General features: G+C 40.6%; 2 protein-coding genes across 2 annotated transcripts in view; one reads left to right on the top strand and one right to left on the bottom strand.

The window, feature by feature from the left end:
• Positions 1 to 1,869: 1,869 nt before the first annotated feature.
• cdr2l (cerebellar degeneration-related protein 2-like) lies at positions 1,870 to 22,050 on the top strand. Its single transcript, XM_061905818.1, has 5 exons — positions 1,870 to 2,377; positions 12,725 to 12,837; positions 13,010 to 13,158; positions 16,440 to 16,604; positions 19,663 to 22,050. Exons 1-5 carry the CDS (start codon positions 2,299 to 2,301, stop codon positions 20,522 to 20,524), a joined length of 1,368 nt encoding a protein of 455 aa, XP_061761802.1. The 5' UTR covers positions 1,870 to 2,298; the 3' UTR covers positions 20,525 to 22,050.
• LOC133556159 (rho GDP-dissociation inhibitor 1-like) overlaps positions 21,262 to 23,367 on the bottom strand; it is a 35,653-nt gene continuing 33,547 nt past the window's right edge. The window contains exon 6 of the mRNA XM_061905819.1: positions 21,262 to 21,999. Coding sequence (XP_061761803.1) covers positions 21,797 to 21,999 — 203 coding nt within the window. The 3' untranslated portion in view covers positions 21,262 to 21,796. The remainder of the gene's footprint in view (positions 22,000 to 23,367) is intronic.

The following is a 23,367-nucleotide window of genomic DNA, read 5'->3' as shown; positions in this document are numbered from 1 at the left end:
AAAAAAACTTATGGCACAAACGGAAGGCCGTGTTTTTTGAATATTTGCAACAACAAGGTTCTTCTGGCTGGTGCCAACACTAAGTATTGACGCTACTACCCGCAGGATTACCTCTATTTGGCTGTGTTACTGCATTTCCTCTACCTTTGTGGATTATGTTTTGTTTTATTTCAAGTCATTCTAATGATGATTTCTATTGTGGAAGGTGGCGCAGTCTGTCAATACTTGGGACGGGAGTGCACACAAATGTAGCGCATCTGAGCGATTGACTTTTAATAATATCTAATAATAATACCTGGGATTTATATAGCGCTTTCCTAAGTACCCAAAGTCGCTTTACGTGTGTGTGTGTGTGTGTGTGTGTGTGTGTGTGTGTGTGTGTGTGTGTGTGTGTGTGTGTGTGTGTGTGTGTGTGTGTGTGTGTGTGTGTGTGTGTGTGTGTGTGTGTGTGCGTGCGTGTGCGTGTGCGTGTGCGCGTGCGCGTGCGTGCGCGGGGGGAGGATAAAAACAACTTTATTAGAAAAGAAAACTAAGATAAGCAAGTAGGAAAAGAAAAAAAAGAAAAGAATAAAGAAACACTAGGGGCAGGGGCAGTTTGGAAAGGCTAGAGTGAAGAGGTGAGTTTTTAGGGTGGTTTTGAAGTTAGGGAGGGAGCACTTTTGTACTATTTGGAGTCTTGTTTTTTTCATTCCTCATATAAAAGGTGCTGGTTATCATTAAGACGGTGCAATTGGCCTCGTGTGAGTACGTCATAAAAAACGGTCAACTTTCTTTTTCTGCTTTCCCATCAAATGACCGTGATCAGTTTAGGTTTGCATTCATACCGTGAATGAACAAGTAGATGAAATACACAATAATGTGAATAATGCAACGTTTAATGCTATAGTATTACGTTTTCCAATAGCTATTTTTTTGTACTGCCGCTATGTTTGTCATACCTGCAAAACAGGCAATTAAAAATATTTTTATACTATTTTTGCAGAAATAAATGCAGTTCCTTTGGTAATATTGTTGTCAGACCGGCCTGTGGAGGAAAGCCAAAAAGCACCCCCAACCCCTGAGCAACTCAATGTTGTTGTTTTCAATAAAGAATGTAAAGAAACGGAACAAAGCAAGCACAGTGAGGCATGTAACATGATTTGTGTCGATTAATTAGTGCTAATAATGTCCTCAGATGGACAATTAAACATCACCCTGTGTGTTTGTGTCTTGGGTACCTTTTTTTTTATGTTTATTTATAAATTTCAACAATTAGGAACAGTAAGTCCAACAATATAAAACATTACAAAACATTATGAAAACAGTACAAAACAGCGCCGGGGGGTTGTAAATTCAAAATAACAAAAATAGAATAAAAATATATATATATATATACAATAAACAAAGTGCAAAGCCATAGGCTCATTCAGATTAATTAAATAACTTAAATTGTGTCTTGGGTACTTAGAGTGCTGAGCGGCTAACAGTGACGTCACCTCTAGCCGTGCTGCCTTCACAGACTCCGCGTTTTTTCCAGCTATATTTTTACCTGTTTTGATCATTTACACATAATAATGACGGATACTGAATAAGAATGATTTTTTTTAAATGTGCATCTTAGTGTGACGTGTTCCTAGATTTTTAAGCAACCGTCACGCAAGTAATTTAATGGTAATGGTATTTTTAAGGCGTGACTGATTTGACTGTAGTCTCTTTGATTATTGGATAGAATGCATCGTTTAATTTCGAGTTTTAATGAACGCACCACGGTGCACAATTACGCACAATTAAAGAAATTTATATTCGGTAGGGCTACCGTATTTATTTTAACTCTACATTACTTTTTACTGTACATTACGTATAATACACATTCTAAATTAACGCATAATTCACGATTTTGCGGCACTGGTCAAATTTAAATGTCCCCTTTACTATATTTTAAAGTGCGTTTCCCAGCCGTAGACCCTCGTTCGGCATTTTCCGAGTATCTTTGAACGCCCCAGCAGCACCGCGCATGATGCTCATCAAAGGCTGATGGCAGAGACACGGCAATCTTCATTTCCAACACCACGACGTCCTTCTCGTCTATTAACTGAACTCAAAACGCTCGCCTTCACAACGGTTGATGGTTCAAGTCCAATTTATTAGTCTCCAAGGCCTTTTTTCCCCACCCTCGGGGTGGTTTTAGCGTCGCTACGGGTTTTGTGTCTTGTCACTTCCGGGGGTGCTTGGGAGTGAATTATTGGTATCATTAATATTTTACTGTTATTGTTGTTGGTAAAACACCATCTCGCCGGAGGACAAAGTAGTTGAGACTTGATGCTTCGTGGTGGCAAGATGGATGAGTTTGTCACGGAGGAAGAGGAGCCCTGGTACGACCAACGTGACTTGGAGCAAGGTGAGGCTTCTTCCTCCATCTTTGTGTTATCCATGGAAGTCTATGCTATTATTTTATCCACCAGCTTTTTCCTTCTGCTGTCAATAATTTTCATCTTCACGAAGTGATGCCAAAATATATTCTTACTGGCCTCCATTTCCTGCTCCATCATTCTGTGGTCCATTTATTAAAACTAGGGTGTGACGATTCATTTTAACAACGATTCAAATTGAATTGTGGTTGCCCATACCATTCAGGGACGATATACAGTCGTGGTAAAAAAGTTTACATACACTTGTAAAGGACATAATGTAATGGCTGTCTTGAGTTTCAAATCATTTCTAAAACTCTTGTTTTTTGTGATAGAGCAGGGGTGTGGCCCGCAGGTCATTTTTTAACAGCCCAACGCATACTTGCCAACCCTCCCAGATTGTCCGGGAGACTCCCGAAATTCAGCGTCTCTCCCGAAAACCTCACGGGACAAATTTTCTTCCGAAATTCAGGCGGAGCTGGAGGCCACGGCCCCTCCAGCTCCATGCGGACCTGACTCAGCAATGTTGTGACCCTCTTAAACAGGACAATACTGCCATCTACTGTACATAGGATAGAATATACTTTATTGCTCCCTGGGGGAAATTCAGCACCACAGTTTGCTCACAAATACGGCACATTTTAAAAATACTATGGAAAAAAATTAAAAACATAAAAAGTGGTATAAAACGGCAAACAGGTGAAATGTAACAAGAAAATGTTGCAATGTTTACTCTAATAACACAAAGTTGCCATGCAAGCTGTTTCTTTTTAAAAACAAAAAATTGTGAATCAACATCAATTATGAATTATTGACCAATTCAATGCTCCAATTTTGTCACATTAAATATTCCACTTTGAGATATTTTTGGCAGCAAATATTGCTTGTTTGCCATATAAAAAACTGAGCTGTTTTTTTTTTTTTTTTCAAAGAAGGGCCTAAAACGAACAAACAAACTTATAATTGACTAATAGATCTGAAGTTGATCTCGAGACCATTGTGTTAAAAGTAAACAGTAAAAAAATATATATTTTTTAACACTTTAATGAGTAGGACCCTTTTGGATCAGTGTGTTTTAAGTGTCATTGCACAAAAAAATAACTGTGAATTAATATCAATGGTGTTATGAGTTGTTGACCTTTTTACGTCTCCAATTATGATATAATCTCAAACATTCTACCTAAAAATTTTATTGGGTGAAAATATTGCATATTTTGTTTTGTTTTTCCATAAAAAAAACATGGTTTTCTTTGACAACAAGAGCATACAACTTAAATCTTTAAAAACATCATATTGACAGATAGAATTAATGTTGATCTAGAGATTTAAAACTTGAATAATAATAATACAAATAATAATAATGAATAAAGACACATTTTTAAAATTTTATTTTTGCCAAAACCCTTTGGGGTCCCCAGGATCGAGCCTGAGTAGAGGCCTAAATGTATATTTTTTATTCATATATTGTATTGGTTTTTAAAATAACTGGCCCCCGCTTGCTTTTATTTTTTAGTGTACGCCCCTCAGTGGAAAAAGTTTGGACACCCCTGTGATAGAATGATTGGAGCACATGCTAGTCTGTCATACACAACAAAGTTTGGTTCTTTTATGAATTTATTATGGGTCTACGTAAAATGTGACCAAATCTGCCAGGTCAGAAGTATACATACAACAATGTTAATATTTGGTTACATGTCCCTTGGCAAGTTTCACTGCAATAAAGCACTTTTGGTAGCCATCCACAAGCTTCTGGCAAGCTTCTGCTTGAATTTTTGCCCACTCTTCTTGACAAAATTGGTGCAGTTCAGCTAAATGTGTTGATTTTCTGACATGGACTTATTTCTTCAACACTGTCCACACGTTTAAGTCAGGACTTTGGGAAGGTCATTCTAAAACCTTAATTCTAGCCTGATTTAGCCGTTCCTTTACCACTTTTGACGTGTGTTTGGGGACATTGTTCTGTTGGAACACCCAACTGCGCCCAAGACCCAACCTCGTGGCTGATGATTTTAGGTTTTCCTGAAGAAATTCCATGTACTCCCTGTAAAGCACCAGTTCCATTGGCAGCAAAACAGGCCCAGAGCATAATACTACCACCACCATGCTTGACGGTACGATGGTGTTCTTTGGGATTAAAGGCCTCACATTTTCTCCTCTAAACATATTGCTGGGTATTGTGGCCAAACAGCTCAATTTGTGTTTCATCTGACCACAGAACTTTCCTCCAGAAGGTCTTATCTTTGTCCATGTGATGTCAGATGAAACAAAAATTGAGCTGTTTGGCCACAATACATATGTACACATATTTAATTAATCAACTCTTAAGTGCAGCTTAAGATATTTTAGGCATGTGCTTATGAATGACAAAGATGATGAATTTGTTGATAAATATTTCTTATACTGTAACTCCTCTGCTTATTCTGCGGTTACAATTAAAATGACTTATGAAATAGCCTTTTAAAAGTAAGGTTTGCATGTTCTCCCCGTGACTGTGTGGGTTCCCTCCAGGTACTCCGGCTTCCTCCCACCTCCAAAGACATGCACATGGGGATAGGTTGATTGGCAACACTAAATTGGCCCTAGTGTGTGAATGTGAGTGTGAATGTTGTTTGTCTGTCTGTGTTGGCCCTGCGATTCGGCAGCGACTTGTCCAGGGTGTACAACGCCTTCCACCCAAATGCAGCTGAGATAGGCTCCAACACCCCCACGACCCAAAAAATGAAAAGTGATAGGACATGGATGGATGGAAAGGCAAAGTGCTAATAAAAAAATATTAGGTTTTTGTATAAAAAAAGAAGTTAAAATAGCAATAAAAAACACCAAATCTAACTAACTCAATAATAAGAAAAAGCTGCACCCTGTTATATTATTTATTGATTAACTTTTGGCATTTTAGCACTCTATATGACTCAATGTGTAGAAATGCCAGATGATGTGGTGGTATCTGGCCAAGATGCCCCCCAAACACCTCCCTAGGGAGGTCTTTAGGGCACGTCCATAAAGCAGGAGGCCACGGGGAAGACCCAGGACACGTTGGGAAGACTATGTCTCCCAGCTGGCCTGGGAACGTCTCGGGATCACCCGGGAGGAGCTTGACGAAGTGGCTGAGGAGAGGAAAGTCTGGGCTTTCCTGCTTAGGCTGCTGCCCCCGCGGCCTGACCTCGGATAAGCGGAAGAAGATGGATGGATGGATGGTGTAGAATTGTATCATTGATTAATTATAAACATCTTAACCATATAACAGATTGTATGTTGAATCTTACGTTACCTCTGCATTGGTGTCCAATGTCTTGTCTCTGTGGATGTCTGCTATAAAAAGTACTTGAATTGATGTAGACACAGTTTAGCTGGCTGACTTTGGCTAAATGATTATTTTTCACACAACTTCGTTCTTGCTAACCAGGCGCAAGCTAACACTCTTACTGCGGTTGAGACCGGATCCTCCCTTCGCGTATCACAGATGTATAAATGAGTATGGATACAAACAAGTAAACAGCGATTAATGGCCAATGCATTCACATCCTATTTGAATAGCGTGTGACCAATTAACGAGAGGAAACATTTTCTGCTCAGCTTTTCAACATTTAAGCAGTTTTAAAAAAAAAAAAAATACAGTAACCAACATTTTAAGAGAAGATTTACCATCCGTTATCCACCCAGGGGACTCAGATGAAGGACAGCGTTTCAGGTGTGCATAGGCATGTATAGCCCACACACCTGTTGATGGTGTTGGCCCCTCACTTCATTTCCAGAACTTCTTTCATCCAACTCTTCTATTTCTTTCTTTACCATCAAATCACTTCTCTTTGTGTTCCGGGAGTTGGTGCGTCGCCGTAACTTGCTCCCCTGTCACTTTCGTTGTGTCGGTCGCGTCTTTTATGGCTTAAAGTTGTGTTGCGGTTTTACAAAACCCAAAACCGGTGAAGTTGGCATGTTGTGTAAATGGTAAATAAAAACAGAATACAATGATTTGCAAATCCTTTTCAACCTATATTCAATTGAATAGACTAAAAAGGCAATATATTTAACGTACAAACTAAAAAAAAAAGTTATTTTTGGCAATTATTAGCTCGTTTGGAATTTGATGCCTGCAACATGTTTCAAAAAAGCTGGTACAAGTGGCAAAAAAGACTGAGCAAGTTGAGGAATGCTCATCAAACACTTATTTGGAACATCACACAGGTGAACAGGATAATTGGGAACAGGTGGGTGCCATGATTGGGTATAAAAGCAGCTTCCATGAAATGCTCAGTCATTCACAAACAAGTATGGAGCGAGGGTCATTCTTAAATTGTCAAGCAGTTTAAGAACAACATTTCTCAATCAGCTATTGCAAGGAATTTAGGGATTTCACCATCTACGATCTGTAATATCATCAAAAGTTTCAGAGAATCTGGAGAAATCACTGCACGTAAGCAATATTAAGGACCTTGGATCCCTCAGGCAGTACTGCATCAAAAAGGGACATCAGTGTGTAAAGGATATTAACACAAGGGCTCAGGAACACTTAAGAAAATCACTGTCAGTAACTACAATTTGTCGCTACATATGTAAGTGCAAGTTAAAACTCTACTTTGCAAAGTGAAAGTTACAAAAGTTTATGTACCGTGGCAACAGCCAGAAATAATACACCTATCCCTGACTGCGTATTCATTGTAAACCTTATCGATCTTTGTTGTTGTTGTTGTTGTTTTTATCCAATAGATTTTATTGCTTTGATTTTGTACGGTGTTCTTGAGTGCCCAGTAAGGTGCCTTTTATCAGTGAAATGTGTTACTATTATAATAAGTCCAGATGAAGCAACAGTGGGTGATTAGAAGAAGACTACTCATTCAACCCTAAAACAAAATACAAATAAATTGCGAAAATCCGACTTTTTCGTCCTGGTCGTGGAACTGTGGACCAGCTCTATACTCTCGGCAGGGTTCTTGAGGGTGCATGGGAGTTTGCCCAACCAGTCTACATGTGCTTTGTGGACTCGGAGAAGGCATTCAATCGTGTCCCTCGGGAAGTCCTGTGGGGACACGGTCAGAGAGTATGGGGTATCGGACTGTCTTATTGTGGCGGTCACGTTTCCAGTGAGGGTTGGACTCCGCCAAGGCTGTCCTTTGTCACCGATTCTGTTCATAACTTATCTGGACAATTTCTAGGCGCAGTCAAGGTGTTGAGGGGTTCCGGTTTGGTGGCCACGGGATTAGATCTCTGCTTTTTGCAGATGATGTGGTCCTGATGGCTTCATCTGGCCGGGATCTTCAGCTCTCACTGGATCGGTTCGCAGCCGAGTGTGAAGCGACCGGAATAAGAATCAGCACCTCCAAGTCCGAGTCCGTTGTTCTCTCCTGGAAAAGGGTGGAGTGCCATCTCCGGGTTGGGGAGGAGACCCTGCCCCAAGTAGAGGAGTTCAAGTACCTAGGAGTTTTGTTCACAAGTGAGGGAAGAGTGGATCGTGAGATCGACAGGCAGATCGGTGCGGCGTCTTCAGTAATGCGGACGCTGTACCGATCCGTTGTGGTGAAGAAGGAGCTGAGCCGGAAGGCAAAGCTGTCAATTTACCGGTCGATCTACGTTCCCATCCTCACCTATGGTCATGAGCTTTGGGTCATGACCGAAAGGATAAGATCACGGGTACAAGCGGCCGAAATGAGTTTCCTCCGCCGTGTGGCGGGGCTCTCCCTTAGAGATAGGGTGAGAAGCTCTGTCATTCGGGAGGAGCTCAACGTAAAACCGCTGCTCCTTCACATCGAGAGGAGCCAGATGAGGTGGTTCGGGCATCTGGTCAGGATGCCACCCGAACGCCTCCCTAGGGAGGTGTTTAGGGCACGTCCAGCTGGTAGGAACCCACGGGGAAGACCCAAGACACGTTGGGAAGACTACGTCTCCCGGCTGGCCTGGGAACGCCTCGGGATCCCCCGGGAAGAGCTAGACGAAGTGGCTGGAGAGAGGGAAGTCTGGGCTTCCCTGCTTAGGCTGCTGCCCCCGCTACCCGACCTCGGATAAGCGGAAGATGATGGATGGATGGATATTAACAGTAAATAAACAAGTAGATTCATAATCCATTTTTACAGCTTGTCCTTTATAGTTTTGACAAAATAGAATGATAAATGACACAATGTCTTACTGCATACGTCAGCAGACTAATTAGGAGCCTTTGTTTGCTTACTTACTACTAAAAGACAAGTTGTCTTGTATGTTCACTATTTTATTGAAGGACAAACTTGCAAAAAGAAACATATGTTTAATGTACCCTAAGATTTTTTTGTTAAAATAAAGCCAATAATGCCATTTTTTGTGGTCCCCTTTTGTTTAGAAAAGTATCAAAATACATTTTGGTACCGGACCGGTACCACAATATTGGTATCGGGACAACACTACAGTACAATGTGAAAGCCCATGTGTTTACTTTGTAATAAAATAAACTAAGTCTCTAAGGAATGTAGCCTGCGGAGGCACTTCCTGACAAAACATCCACATTTCGATGTCCGGCCTCGAGCTCTCGGGCTCTTGAAACTGGTGCCCTCTTCATGATGACGTTGAACATCCCTGTCGTAGATTATAGTTGAAACAATTTTCAAGCTGGCTGACATCATTTCTTCCTAGATGTTACAGAAAGTATGAGAATGTGTGAGCTGCTGCCTTTTCTTCTGTGCTTATATAATAAGCGCTGCAGGGGGAATAAAAAGGGAACTCTTCACATGCAGGTTGTAATGATTATGTTTCCAATACTGGTGTCATATGTGTATGTATTGTATCTGCTGAAATACTGATAAACAGAGGCCGATATATGTCAAAATGACAAAAACCAGCGCAGATAATCGGGTTAATCTGTAGTTGTAATTGAGCACATACTCTTTGATCTTGTTGAAAGGGTGCAAGTGTGTGCGTTCTGGCGACTCTCTCTAACACACGGATGCATTTCAACCAGTGTGAATGTGCTGAGTGTCTCTCTGCAGAGCTGGCCTCGGCAGCAACACTTCTCCTGATGACCTCATCATTTGTACATGAAGAGCCAGGTGGATTCTGTCCACTGTGTGTGTGTGTGTGTGTGTATATATATATTATATATATATATATATATATATATATATATATATATACATATATATATATACATCTATGTATGCCACATCTCAAAGTCTGAAAATCATTAAGCCCTGCCGGCTTGATCTGATTAAGGAACACCAGACCAGCCCAGACCTCCTCAGCCTCGCAGCTAATACCAACTTGTCCTCCAGCGTGAATGTGACCCAGAATGCATTGCAGTGCAGTTACGCAACGAGGTCATTCTCATCTCTCGTGTGCAGAGATGACGTAGCACGGTGAATAAACGTGAGCGTCTCATATCGCCGAGCACCAAGTAGTCGTGGAAGCGACAGAAAGTCAATAAATGTTCTTTGCGGAGTAGTGTGAGGCTGCATGGGACGTGGGAGGTGCTCTCTCACCAGTTCATTAACACTTCAGCCACTCAGGCCTTCTTCTTCTACTGTTCGTATTATACAAGCTGCAGTCATGTCCACTAATGTAAAAAAACCTCTTACTTTCCCTCTGCCTGCTGTAATTGTTTACTGGGCATGTGTTCTAGGGCTCGGCAATATTATTATTAACTTAAATGAGCGGCTCCACACTGTGTATGTAGACTCATAGAGAGTTGCTAGTCAGCTAGGGGACTAAAAATAGATAGTCAGTCAGAGGGGATCTGTGTTTGTGATCGGCATTCATTGGCAAAGGCGGTCACATACTTTTGGACCAATACTGGTCAGTGGCCATTGATCAGCACATTCCTAGTAAGAACTCCTCCAGTCCAAGATTTGTTGCATTCATCTTGCCTTTACTCTACACAGGATCAAGATGGAGGAAAGCCTCATTAACATGCTAACTTTTCAAGCACTTTTTGCAAATTTTGCACGCCAAAACTTTGCAGTCACATAACTGATGACACAGGTTAAAACAGTGCTTCTAAAAATAATTTACGCCCACCCTAGAAAGAAGAAAATATGATCCCACCCCTACCACGGGGACTATAAGTAGTATAATTGTGTGAATGCTCCACAGCATTCACACATATGGTTTTCTACACCAAAATGCATCTATTCATTAAACTTCTTCTTCTTCTCCAGATTATGGCATGCTCTACCTTCCACATTTTTCACCCGATTCAAAGTGTTCCAACTTCAAACTGTTCAGCCTATTCGGGAATCACGGGCTTTCCCAGAATTCCAAGTTTTCCGGGACATTTTTCAAATTCAAAATGAATTGGGCATTTTTTTAAACTTCCACCATTTCCACATTGTTCAACCGATTGAAACCATTCCACATTCAACTCATTCCACCACACAGGAAATTTGAACTACATTTTTTCCAAATTTGAAAAAATTCCCGGTTTTTCCAGAATTCCTGGTTTTCCAAAGCCCTATTTCCACCCTTTTTTCTGGCGACTACTCCTTCCACATTTTTCAACGCATGTCCACCGTTCCACCGTCAAAACATTATTCTTAACCATGACAAAAACGGAAGGGTTTTTTTGAACTGAAAAATACTTGGTTTTCCCGAAATTCGAAGAATTCCATAACACCATTTCTCAATCAACATGTTACTACTTCAACATCGCTCGACTGATTTGACAAATCTTAACACCAACCATTTCAACTCATTCACTACATTCTTTTTTTTTTTTACCATTTTCAAAAAAATTCCCGCTTTTCCCGAAACTCCAAGATTTGGGGGAAATTCCCAGTAAAATCAATAGGGCATTCTTCAAAGTTCCATAACTCCCACTTTTTTCATCTGATTCAAACTGTTCCAACTTCAAAATATTTCGCCTGTATGTGCTCCCTTTCAACAATTCTAAAAAAAAATCCAGGATTTCAATTCAACTTTAGCACTAGAGCATTACACGCAATTCCTTCAGGAATTACCTCATCTAGTTTGTCTATAAAAGTGTTATAATATTACCTCTGCAAAACATAAAGTAAACACACTGGGCTTTCCTCGTTCCCCACCTTGGTTACAGTAAAGCCAAGTGCTTCATCATATTCTGGTACAGCAAAAAAAAAAAGCATGTTTCCCAGGGTCATACGCACCCCCTCGGCATCGAACCGTGCCGCACTATTTGAGAAGGACTGAGTTGTCAAGTACCAAGTTACGTGACTCTGAGGTGTACGGCGGAAAAATCAGCTAAAAATATTAGCATGGTAATGTTGGCATGTTAGCTTGCACAGGTTCGCATGCTAACAGTGTGTTTAGCATGCTAACAGCTAATAGATGTCAAGTACCGAAGTGAAGCGGTGAACGGTTACCAAACAAGCAAAAAAAAGTTAGCATGTTAATGTTTGCATGTTACCGTTAGTGAGCTATCACTTAGCCACCACTTAACACGTAACAGAAAAGTTAGCATGCTAATAGTAAGTATACTGTATTTCAAGTACCAATCTTTATGACTCTGGGGTAAACAATTGTAAAATTAGCACAAAAAAAAGTTAGCATGTTAATATTAATATGTTAACAATTGGCATATGTCAAGTACCAAGTTATATGACTCTGGGGTAAACCGTTGCAAACTTAACAGAAACATGTTGGCATGTTATTCGCTAAGTTTAGCATACTGACAATTATACGATGGCAAAAACTAAGTTATATGACTCGGGTAAACGGTTGGAAAATCAGTAAAATAAAAAGTTGGCATGTCAATGTTAGCATGGCAACAGTTAGCGTATGTCAGGTAACAATTTATATGACTTTGGGGTAAACGGTTGAAAAATTTGCAAATAAAAAAGTTTGCATGCTAAGAGTAAGCACCTTTCAAATACCACGTTACGTGACTCGGGTAAATGGTTGTAAAATTAACAAAAAAGATTAGCACGCTAGCAGTTAGCAAATGTTAAGTACCAAGTTAAATGGTTCAGGTAAAGGGCTGCAAAATTAGTCTAAAAAAATTTGGCATGTCAATATTGGCATGCTAACAGTTAGCATATATCAAGTACCAAGTTAAATGACTCTGGGGAAAACGGTTGCAAATTCTGCAACAAAGATGTTTGTATGCTAACAGTAAGTATATGTCAAATTTCAAGTTATATGGTTCTGGGTTAAACGGTTGTAAAATTCACAAAAAAGGTAAGCAAGCTAATGTTAGCTTGCTAACATTCTAAGGTTAACATGCTAACAATAACTATATGATAAGTACCAAATTATATGACACAAAATTACCACAAAAAAAAAAAAATAGCATGCTAATGTTAGCATGCTACATCTGTGCCTCACAGCTTTGTACGTGTGTTTTGTCTCCTGGCTGCATCTTTTCCCTCATTGTTGATCTTTAGAATGGCTTTGTGCTCTCCCACCAGACTTGCACCTGGCAGCCGAGCTGGGTAAAACTCTCCTGGAGCGCAACAAGGAGCTGGAGGACTCCCTGCAGCAGATGTACGTCAACAACGAGGAGCAAGTGCAGGAGATCGAGGTACACACACTTCTAGCAGCAAATACGCAGCCTAACAAAGTTAACACAAACTACACAAAGTCGTGTGGTTCGGGAAAGCAAACCCCATTTTTTTAAAGGATAATATTTGGAGCATGTGATTGGACCGTCAAGTAGCGTTCAGACTAAATCAGGACTGGTCTTCCTCGTGCAGTACCTGTCCAAGCAGCTGGAGATGTTGCGAGACATGAACGAGCAGCACGCCAAAGTCTACGAGCAGCTGGACGTGACCGCCAGAGAGTTGGAGATCACTAATGAGAAGCTGGTGCTGGAGAGCAAGGCCTCGCAGCAGAAAATAGATAGGTGAGCTTCTTGCATCATCATTATAACTATTACTATTATGAGATGGCGACTTGTCCAGGGTGTACCCCACCTTCCGCCCGATTGTAGCTGAGATAGGCACCAGCGCTCCCCGCGACCCCAAGGGGAATAAGCGGCAGAAAATGGATGGATGGATGGATTATTAAGGTTCCATATTATTTTCATATACTTCCACAATAACATATTACAAGGGTGTGGCACAACATCTCCAAAGTGCTTTTAGTGAACATACTGTATAGTAAACACTGATTTATGTGTCTGTAGCTTTAATGCTAAAGAGCTGTACCTCTAATGCTAATGATCCATAGTTTTAATGCTAATGAGCTACAGCTTAAATGCTAATGAGCTGTGTTTGTCCACGCCAGCGTTGCCAGATAGTAACATAGTTATTGTTTGTAATATCCTTTCACCCTCTTTCTATTAGCAAACACTATAGATGTCCTAAATTGATATTGATAGCTGCTATCGGTATGTTAGCAATAAAAAACGAGTCGTGGATGATATTGGCTCGCATGTAAAATTTGCGATACAAGCAATCCTGCAGGGTGTTTACTTGTGTGAGATATCATTTGACACATGCAGTCTTGCAGCATGTTTGTATGGGATATCATGTGCGATACAAGCTGTCCTGCAGCGTGTTTTCTTGTGTGCTACAATGTGCGATACAAGCTGTCCTGAAGAGTGTTTACTTGTGTGTAATATCATGTGCGATACAAGCAGTCCTGCAGTGTTTCCTTTTGTGTGATATCGTGTGCGATACAAGCAGTCCTGCAGTGTTTACTTGTGTGTGCTGTCATGTGCAATACAAGCTGTCCTCAAGAGTGTTTACTTGTGTGTAATATCATGTGCGATACAAGCAGTCCTGCAGAGTGTTTCCTTTTGCGTGATATCATGTGCGATACAAGCAGTCCTGCAGTGTTTACTTGTGTGTGATATCATGTGTGATACAAGTAGTCCTGCAGAGTGTTTACTTGTGTATGTGATATCATGTGCGATACAAGCAGTCCTGCAGAGTGTTTACTTGTGTGTGATATCATGTGTGATACAAGCAGTCCTGCAGAGTGTTTATTTGTGTGTGATATCATGTGCGATACAAGCAGTCCTGCAGCGTGTTTATTTGTGTGGGATATCATATGTGATACAAGCTGTCCTGCAGCATGTTTACTTGTGTGTGATGTCATGTGCGATACAAGCAGTCCTGCAGAGTGTTTACTTGTGTGTGATATCATGTGCGATACAAGCAGTCCTGGAGAGTGTTTACTTGTGTGATATCATATGCGATATAAGCTGTCCTGTAGAGCGTTTACTTGTTTGTGATATCATGTGCGATACAAGTAGTCCTGCAGAGTGTGTACTTGTGTTTGATATCATGTTCGATTGTAGTAGTCCTGCAGAGTGTGTACTTGTTTGATACAAGTAGTCCTGCAGAGTGTGTACTTGTGTTTGATATCATGTTCGATACAAGCAGTCCTGCAGAGTGTTTACTTGTGAAAGCTGGAAAGACAGTTGACATCTAAATGTCCTCTGATTAGCACATAATTTATTCTCTATTTTAGTAACCTCATTTACAAAAAGTAAATGATATTACTAAAATAGAGAGCTAGCAGCTACACAACAGTTAAGCACACAATGTGCACCCAAGCTAGACATACGTAATAATCATTGAACAATATTGCAGGTAAAAACACCACATTGGTCAATATAAAGAAGTATCAAATAATTATAGTTGCTTATTACTTACACATACAAAGTCTCCAAGGCTAATTGTCCTGAAACAAACATGTCACCACCATTCTTCCAAAAGCGCATTGGTGAGGTCACACACTGATGTTGGTGGAGAAGCCCTGGCTCTCAGTCTCCGTTCTATTTCATACCAAAGGTGTTCTATCGGGTTCAGGTCAGGACTCTGTGCAGACCAGTCGAGTTCATCCACACCAGACTCTGTCATTCATGTCTTTATGGACCTTGTGGTGCACAGTCATGTTGGAATAGGAAGGGGCCTACTCCAAACTGTTCCCACAAGGTTGGGAGCATGGAATTGTCTAAAATGTTTTGGTACCCTGGAGCATTCAAAGTTCCTTTCACTGAAACTAAGAGACCAAGCCCAACTCTTGAAAAACAACCCCACACCATAATTTCTCCTCCACCAAATATCACACTCGGCACAATGCAGTCCGAAATGTAGTTCTCCTGGCAACCTCCAAACCCAGACTCGTCCATCAGATTGTCAGATGGAAATATGATTCATCACTACAGAGAAGGTGCCTCCACTGCTCTAGAGTCCAGTGGCGACGTGTTTTACACCTCTGCATCCCACACTTTGCATTGGACTTGGTGATGTATGGCTTAAATGCAGCTGCTCGGCCATGGAAACCCATTCCATGAAGCCCTCTGCGTACTGTACGTGGGCTAATTGGAAGGTCACATGAAGTTTTGGAGCTCTGTACCAACTGACTGTGCAGAAAGTCTTTGCACTATGCGCTTTAGCATCCGCTGACCCCTGTCAGTGTATTTGGTCTACCACTTGGTGGCTGAGTTGCTGTTGTTCCCAAACTCTTCCATATTCTTATAATAAAGCCGACAATTGACTTAAGAATATTTAGTAGCGAGGAAATTTCACACCTGGATTTGTTGCACAGGTGGCATCCTATGACAGTTCCACGCTGGAAATCACTGAGTGTCCCGTTCTTTCACAAATGTTTGTAGAAACAGTCTCCATGCCTAAGTGCTTGATTTTATACACCTGTGGCCGAGCCAAGTGATTAGGACAGCTGATCCTCATCATTTGGGTGGGTGGCCAAATACTTTTGGCAATATAGTTTATGTATCAAAGTTTTCTTCAAAATACAATCATTTTTGGTATGATAATTTGTCATTTCCCATCTGGCAACACTGCTGTGTTTGACAGTATTGTGATGTTGATGATGTACATAACAACACTAGCACAGCTGCATCGTGCCAGGTTACAAACATCTCAGCAGTACATACACATTCAGTGCTTGACCTAGTACACTACCTGCTACTTAGCATATTAGCATATCCATAATCCGCCATTTCCCCCTGAGAACTCTCATGATCAGCAACTTGACGTGGGTCTTTGTTCTGAGCTGCTGCTTGAGTTGCTAATCCTTGTAGATCTGTGATTATCATTACTCTACCTGAAATCACATAACTGTGTGTGTGTGTGTGTGTGTGTGTGTGTGTGTGTGTGTGTGTGTGTGTGTGTGTGTGTGTGTGTGTGTGCGCGCGTGTGCGCGCTGCAGGTTGACGGGCACCATGGAGACGTTGCAGGGTCAGGTGGACAGTCTGACCACACGAGTGGAGGAGCTGAGAACTTTAGAGGAGCTGAGGGTCCTCAGAGAGCGAAAAGAACGACGCAAGACAGTCCACTCCTTTCCTTGCCTTAAAGAACTGTGCACTGCACCAAGGTGAAACTTTTACTACACTGTTTAAAAACTTCAGTACACTTTTACTACACTTACTACACTTTTTAAAAACTTTAGTACACTTTTACTACACTTACTACACTTTTTAAAAACTGTAGTACACTTCTACTACACTTACTACACTTTTTAAAAACTTTAGTACACTTTTACTACACTTACTACACTTTTTAAAAACTTTAGTACATGTTTACTACTTTTATTGCGTTTTCACTCCACTTTTATAAAATTTTTATTACACTTTTATAACACTTACTACACTTTTAGAACACTTACTACACTTTTAGTACTCTTTTAGAACATTTACTACACTTTTACTAGTTTCAAAACACTTTAGTTCACTTTTACCACACTTACATTTTGCTACATTTTTAAAACACTTTAGTACACTTTTACTACGCTTATTCAATTTTCACTACACTTTTAAAACACTTTAGTACACTTAATAAATGTTTACTACACTTTTAAAACACTATTACTTCAGTACACTTTTACTACACTTATTAAATTATTTCACTTTTTCTCCATAATTACACTTTTAATATTATTTTACTACTTTTGAACTACACATTTACTACACTTGTACTACACCTGATACATTTTTACTACACATTAACTACACTTTTACTAGACTTTTACTACATGTTTACTGCACTTTTACTATACTTTTAGAACACTTTAGACCACTTTTACTACACTTTTAGAACACTTTAATACACTTTTAGAACATTTTAGTGCACCTTTAGGACACTTAAGTACACCTTTAGGACACTTAAGTACACCTTTAGGACACTTAAGTACATTTTTAGGACACTTAAGAACACTTTTACTACGCTTTTAGAACACTTTACTACACTTACAGAACACTTTTACTACACTTAAGTACACTATTAGAGCACTTAAGTAAACCCATACTACACTTTTAGAACACTTAAGTACACTTTTAGAACACTTTACTACACTTACAGAACACTTTTACTACACTTAAGTCCACTATTAGAGCACTTAAGTAAACTCATACTACACTTTTAGAACACTTAAGTACACTTTTAGAATACTTTAGGTTACTTTTACAACATTTGTACTGCACTTTTAAAACACTTTAGTACACTTAATACATTTTTACTACACTTTTAAAACACTATTACTTCAGTACACTTTTACTACACTTATTACATTTTTATTTCACTTTTTCCTCCATAATTACACTTTTAATATTATTTTACTACTTTTGAACTACACATTTACTACACTTGTACTACACCTGATACATTTTTACTACACATTAACTACACTTTTACTAGACTTTTACTACATGTTTACTGCACTTTTACTATACTTTTAGAACACTTTAGACCACTTTTACTACACTTTTAGAACACTTTAGTACACTTTTAGAACATTTTAGTGCACCTTTAGGACACTTAAGTACACCTTTAGGACACTTAAGTACACCTTTAGGACACTTAAGTACACCTTTAGGACACTTAAGTACACCTTTAGGACACTTAAGAACACTTTTACTACGCTTTTAGAACACTTTACTACACTTACAGAACACTTTTACTACACTTAAGTCCACTATTAGAGCACTTAAGTAAACTCATACTACACTTTTAGAACACTTAAGTACACTTTTAGAATACTTTAGGTTACTTTTACAACATTTGTACTGCACTTTTAAAACATTTGTAGAACACGTTAGTACACTTTTAGAACACTAGTACGCTTTAGTACACTTACTAAATGTTTACTACATGTTTACTGCACTTTTAGAACACTTTAGTATACTTAAGAACACTTTAGTACACTTTTAGAACACTTTAGTAAACTCATACTACACTTAGAACACTTTAGTACGCTTTTAAGACACTTCAGTACACCTTTACTACACTTTTAGAACACTTGTACTACACTTTTAGAACACAAGTAAATTCATACAATACTTTTACTACACTTTTAGAACTCTTTAGTACACTTGTGCTACACTTAAGTAGACTTAGAACACTAGTAAACTCATTCAAGACCTTTACTACACTTTTAGAACACTTTAGTACACTTGTGCTACACTTAAGTACGCTTTTAGAACGCTTTAATACACTTTTACAACACTTACTACACTTTTACAACACTTTGGTATGCTTTAGTACACTTATTACACTAACTATACCTTCAGTACACTTGTACTACATTTTTAGAACACTGAATTACACTTTTACTCTACCTTTACTACACTTCTATAACACTTTATCTACAATTTTAGAAAACTTTTGTACACTTTTATTGCACTTAAAATATTTCTACTACACTTTTTTTTACACTTACATGTTTTACTCTTATTACACTTATTATTCTTTTATTACACTTTTACTACCTTTTTATTACACATTTAGTCCACTTTTATTGCGCTTTGAATCCCTTTTATTACATTTTGAGTCCTCTTTCCTGACTCGTATCACACGATGTCACTTTTTATACTTAGCATATTTTATAATAACTTGTATTACACCTTTAGTCCACTTTTATTTAACTACCGTATTTCCTTGAATTGCCGCCGGGGCGCTAATTATTTTAAAACCTCTTCTCACTCCGGCACTTACCAAAGGCATGCAGTAAAAATTTGAGTGTGATGTAAGCTTGGACCTTAAATCCTACTGAATAGCTCTTAATCTTCTTCCCTTTATGCGATTTCAAATGACCGGTATTGAAATCAGCCTCCTCCATTTTGAAAATGATGAAAGGGGAAGTGTCACTCGTGACGTCACGAGTTTGACCAGGCGGTAATACTAAGCATGCGCTAATTATTTTGGAAAGCGAGTTTGACCCGGCAGTAATTCAAGGCAGGCGCATACTATATGCCCTGCGGAAATCAAGGAAATATGGTATTTAGCTTTTATTCCCTTTTTTCAGTTGTACAACATTTTAAGTCCACTTTTATTGGGCTTCTATTTCACTTTCATTTAGCTTTTATTTCCAGAAGAGTTCCTTTTTATTCCACGAGCCACACGATGCGTCACCGTCTTTCTTCTTTGTTTTTCTGAAGCTACGAGGACGGCTTCCTGCTGGCCAACCCGGGCAGCGTGGATTTGGCCGAGCGACAGCCGGCCGAGGAGGAGAACGAGCGTCTGAGAGGCGTGGTCTCGTCTCTGCGCGCCGCCGTGTCCGCCGAGCGCTCCAAGCGCGAAGGAGCGGAGCGCGAGTGCGCCGCCGTGCTGCAGGAGTTTGTACGCTTGGAGGAGCGTCTCCTGGGCGCCGAGGGCTGCCAGCTGCGGGTTCGGGAGCTGGAGGCGGAGCTCCGTGAGATGCAGCTGCTGAGGAAGTCCAGGGTGAGTCTGACGGAGGACGGCATGGAGTCTCTGCTCGGCAACGGGCCGGAGACGGACACGCCCGACGAGGACGGCGCGGCGGCTTCGGAGGCGGTGGGCGAGGCGGGAGCGCCCGTGAGGAAAAGCTGCAGCGACACGGCTCTGAACGCCATCAGCATCCGCGACCCCCCGGGCAGGCGGCAGGCGGGACGCAAGCGAGGAATGTCCATCCTGAGCGAGGTGGACGAGCAGTACCACGCCCTGCTGGAGAAGTACGAGGAGCTGCTGGGCAAGTGTCGGCGCCACCAAGACGACCTTTGTCACGCCGAGGTGCAGACCTCCCGACCCGTGTCCAGGGACCCCTCCATCAAGGACTACAGCCTGGCCGTGGCGGAGGAGGCGCGGGCCCCGCCCACTCCCCCTTACACCCCCTCCACGCCAGAAGCCCTGGAGGGCATCAGCAGGCAGGTGGAGCAGGTGGACCAGCGCCTGGGGCAGAACACGCCTGAGTACAAGACCCTCTTCAAGGAGATCTTCTCTCGCCTGCAGAAGACCAAGAGCGACATCAACGCCGGCAAGAGCAGGAAGAGCCACAAGTGACCTTTGACCCCTGCCTCAAGGGGCCGTAATCAAGTCGTCTTGTTTCAAGCCGAGATGCAGATTATTACTCACAAACATGGAGTGTCTGGAAAGGGGATTTAACCCTCAGGGGAGTTAAAAAAAAATCATGATTCAAGGACGGTTATTTCATGTAAAATAATATTAACAATATTGTAAGGATAAAATATTTGGGATTTATTTCCCCACTTTTTTTTTTTGCTCAGATGTCTCAAACATAAATAAAACATTCAAATAAAAATACCAACAAAAATCCCTAACTTGTAATAATTAATTTTAAGCTTTTGAAGGTCTTGTGATCAAATGTTGGTTTTCAGTACTTATTAGTTTTAAATGTTGTACTATTATGTTAGCATACATCGTTTTACTAATTTAAACATGCGACATTATTGATCAAAATGCTTTTTTAGAAGATCAAAGTAAATTAAATATATATTACATGTGATACTTTTAGGGAGTCATTTTTTTTGAGAAATCTGAACGAAAACGCCAAAAAGAAAATTATTTTATGTCTTTTGAAAGCTGAAATAATTGTGTCCTGTTTGGCTTGATAATTAAAATATCCCCAGAGGGTTAAATAATCTTTTAATCCTCCGCCTGTTCCTTAATCACGCTGCAACATATCACCTCTTATGAATTGCCAAACTACTGTGCCGAATCCCATTTTCCCCCAGCATGCATTGCAGGACGACAGAACACACTGACGAAGAAATAATGCATTATTGTTATGAAAGAGGATTTGAACACTTTATTTGTGAATTACATGTACCCAAAGCAGGCGAAAAGATAGAAATAGATCTGCTGTCCTTGGAAGAAAAACACTAAGAAAATAACTTTGACTTGCTGATGTTCAGGAAAAGGAGGCGCAGCCAATGTTTGGAATGACCATATAAGGAACTTGCAACAGGAAGTCTAACGACAGTCCCGTTCCAGTGAGTTTGAAGGCCACACAGCAGCTGCCAAACACGCAGATTTGTTAACCTTTAGGAGGTAAAGGTGACCTGAATTCTAAATCATTTAGCAAAAAATGAGCAGCAAGAAGCGCGCGCACGCACACGTACACACACACACACACACACACAAAGGCAGAGGAGGTGATCTAAAAACAAATTAAATCATAACTTTTTGGATGACTGACACCAAAACAAAATTGGACTTTTGTGCAGTTATTTTTTCCATTCTCAATTTGCAGGTTTGATACTTAGAAGAAAACATGAAAGACAAAAGAAGGAATGGCGAGGAAAAGGAAGGAGGTCAATCTTTCCAGTCCTTCTTGATGCTGAGGCTCCACTCCCAGGACAGATGGTCGTGTTTGTCGTCGTCGGTGAACTTGGACTTGACGTTGTACGTGCCGCGCGCCAACATGCCTTTGGGCGCCTCTTCTGCGCTGGTCAGGAACTCGTACTCCTCGCCGGGCTTGGGGCCGTAGCTGCCCACCATGTAGTCGGACTTGTCCACTGGGGGAGGTCAAAGGTCATTGAAGGTTGGTATTGTCACGCCAAATTTCTTCCCCCCTGCACAAACCTTCCCCTTGGAATATATTTGGCGTGAAAACCCCTCTAATGCCTGAAGGACCCCAATGAGGGTATGATAATACCAAGTTAGGCGGTATAGCTCGGTTGGTAGAGCGGCCGTGCCAGCAACTTGAGGGTTGCAGGTTCGATCCCCGCTTCAGCCATCCTAGTCACTGCCGTTGTGTCCTTGTGCAAGACACTTTACCCACCTGCTCTCAGTGCCACCCACACTGGTTTAAATATAAAAAATAGATATTGGGTTTCACTATGTAAAGCGCTTTGAGTCACTAGAGAAAAAAGCGCTATATAAATATAATTCACTTATATGACTCTTAAGGGTTACAGCTGCAAAATTTGCAAAGCAAAAATAGCTTGAAAGGTTAGCATACTGGAATGCTAAAAATTTTTCCTCACCTTTATTTTTCACCAATGGCAATCAGCCAATTATACTGCTTTTAAAACAGGCGGCTGTGTGGGCTGCTTTAAGGTCCTTCAACCCCCATTGGGGTCCTTCAGGCATTAGAGGGGCTGTCACGCCAAATGTCTTCGGGCTGGGAAGAAATTTGGCGTGACAGCATCTATAAGATAGTTTATCTTGGTTAGCATCTGTAAATTAACTTATCTTTAACATGTGTGGGTTAGCATGCATTTGTTAGCGTCTGGGAGGTAGCTTACCTTTATGAGTTAGCTTACATGTTTTAGCATGTGGCAGATGGGTTACATGTGCTAATGTGTGAAATATCGTAAGATAGCACCTGAGTTACCTAATCCTTGTTAGAGGCAGCGTTAGCTTTCGTTTGTTAGCATCTGTGAGTTTACTTACATTTTTTTAGCATTAAGAGTTGAGTTACATTTAATGTGGAGATATCTTATCTTAGTTAACATCTGTGAGTTAAGACCTGAGAGTTAGCTAATCTTTGTTAGTCTGGGAGTTAGCTTACTTTTGTTAGCATAGCATAGGGCGGTATAGCTCGGTTGGTAGAGTGGCTGTGCCAGCAATTTGAGGGTTGCAGGTTCGAGTCCCGTTTCCACCATCCTAGTCACTGCCGTTGTGTCCTTGGGCAAGACACTTTACCCACCTGCTCCCAGTGCCACCCACACTGGTTTAAATGTAACTTAAATATTGGCTTTCACTATGTAAAGTGCTTTGAGTCACTAGAGAAAAGCGCTATATAAATATAATTCACTTCACTTCACACATCTGGAATGTAGCTTACCTCTGCTATCTCTGAGTTAGCATCTGTAAGTTAGCTCACATTTGTTAGCATCTATAAGTTAGCTAATCTTTGTTGGAGACTGGGAGTTAGCTTG

Source organism: Nerophis ophidion, linkage group LG07 (genome assembly GCF_033978795.1).
Source record: "Nerophis ophidion isolate RoL-2023_Sa linkage group LG07, RoL_Noph_v1.0, whole genome shotgun sequence".
Classification (NCBI taxonomy): domain Eukaryota; kingdom Metazoa; phylum Chordata; class Actinopteri; order Syngnathiformes; family Syngnathidae; genus Nerophis; species Nerophis ophidion.
This window is presented reverse-complemented; position numbering and strand designations above follow the sequence as displayed.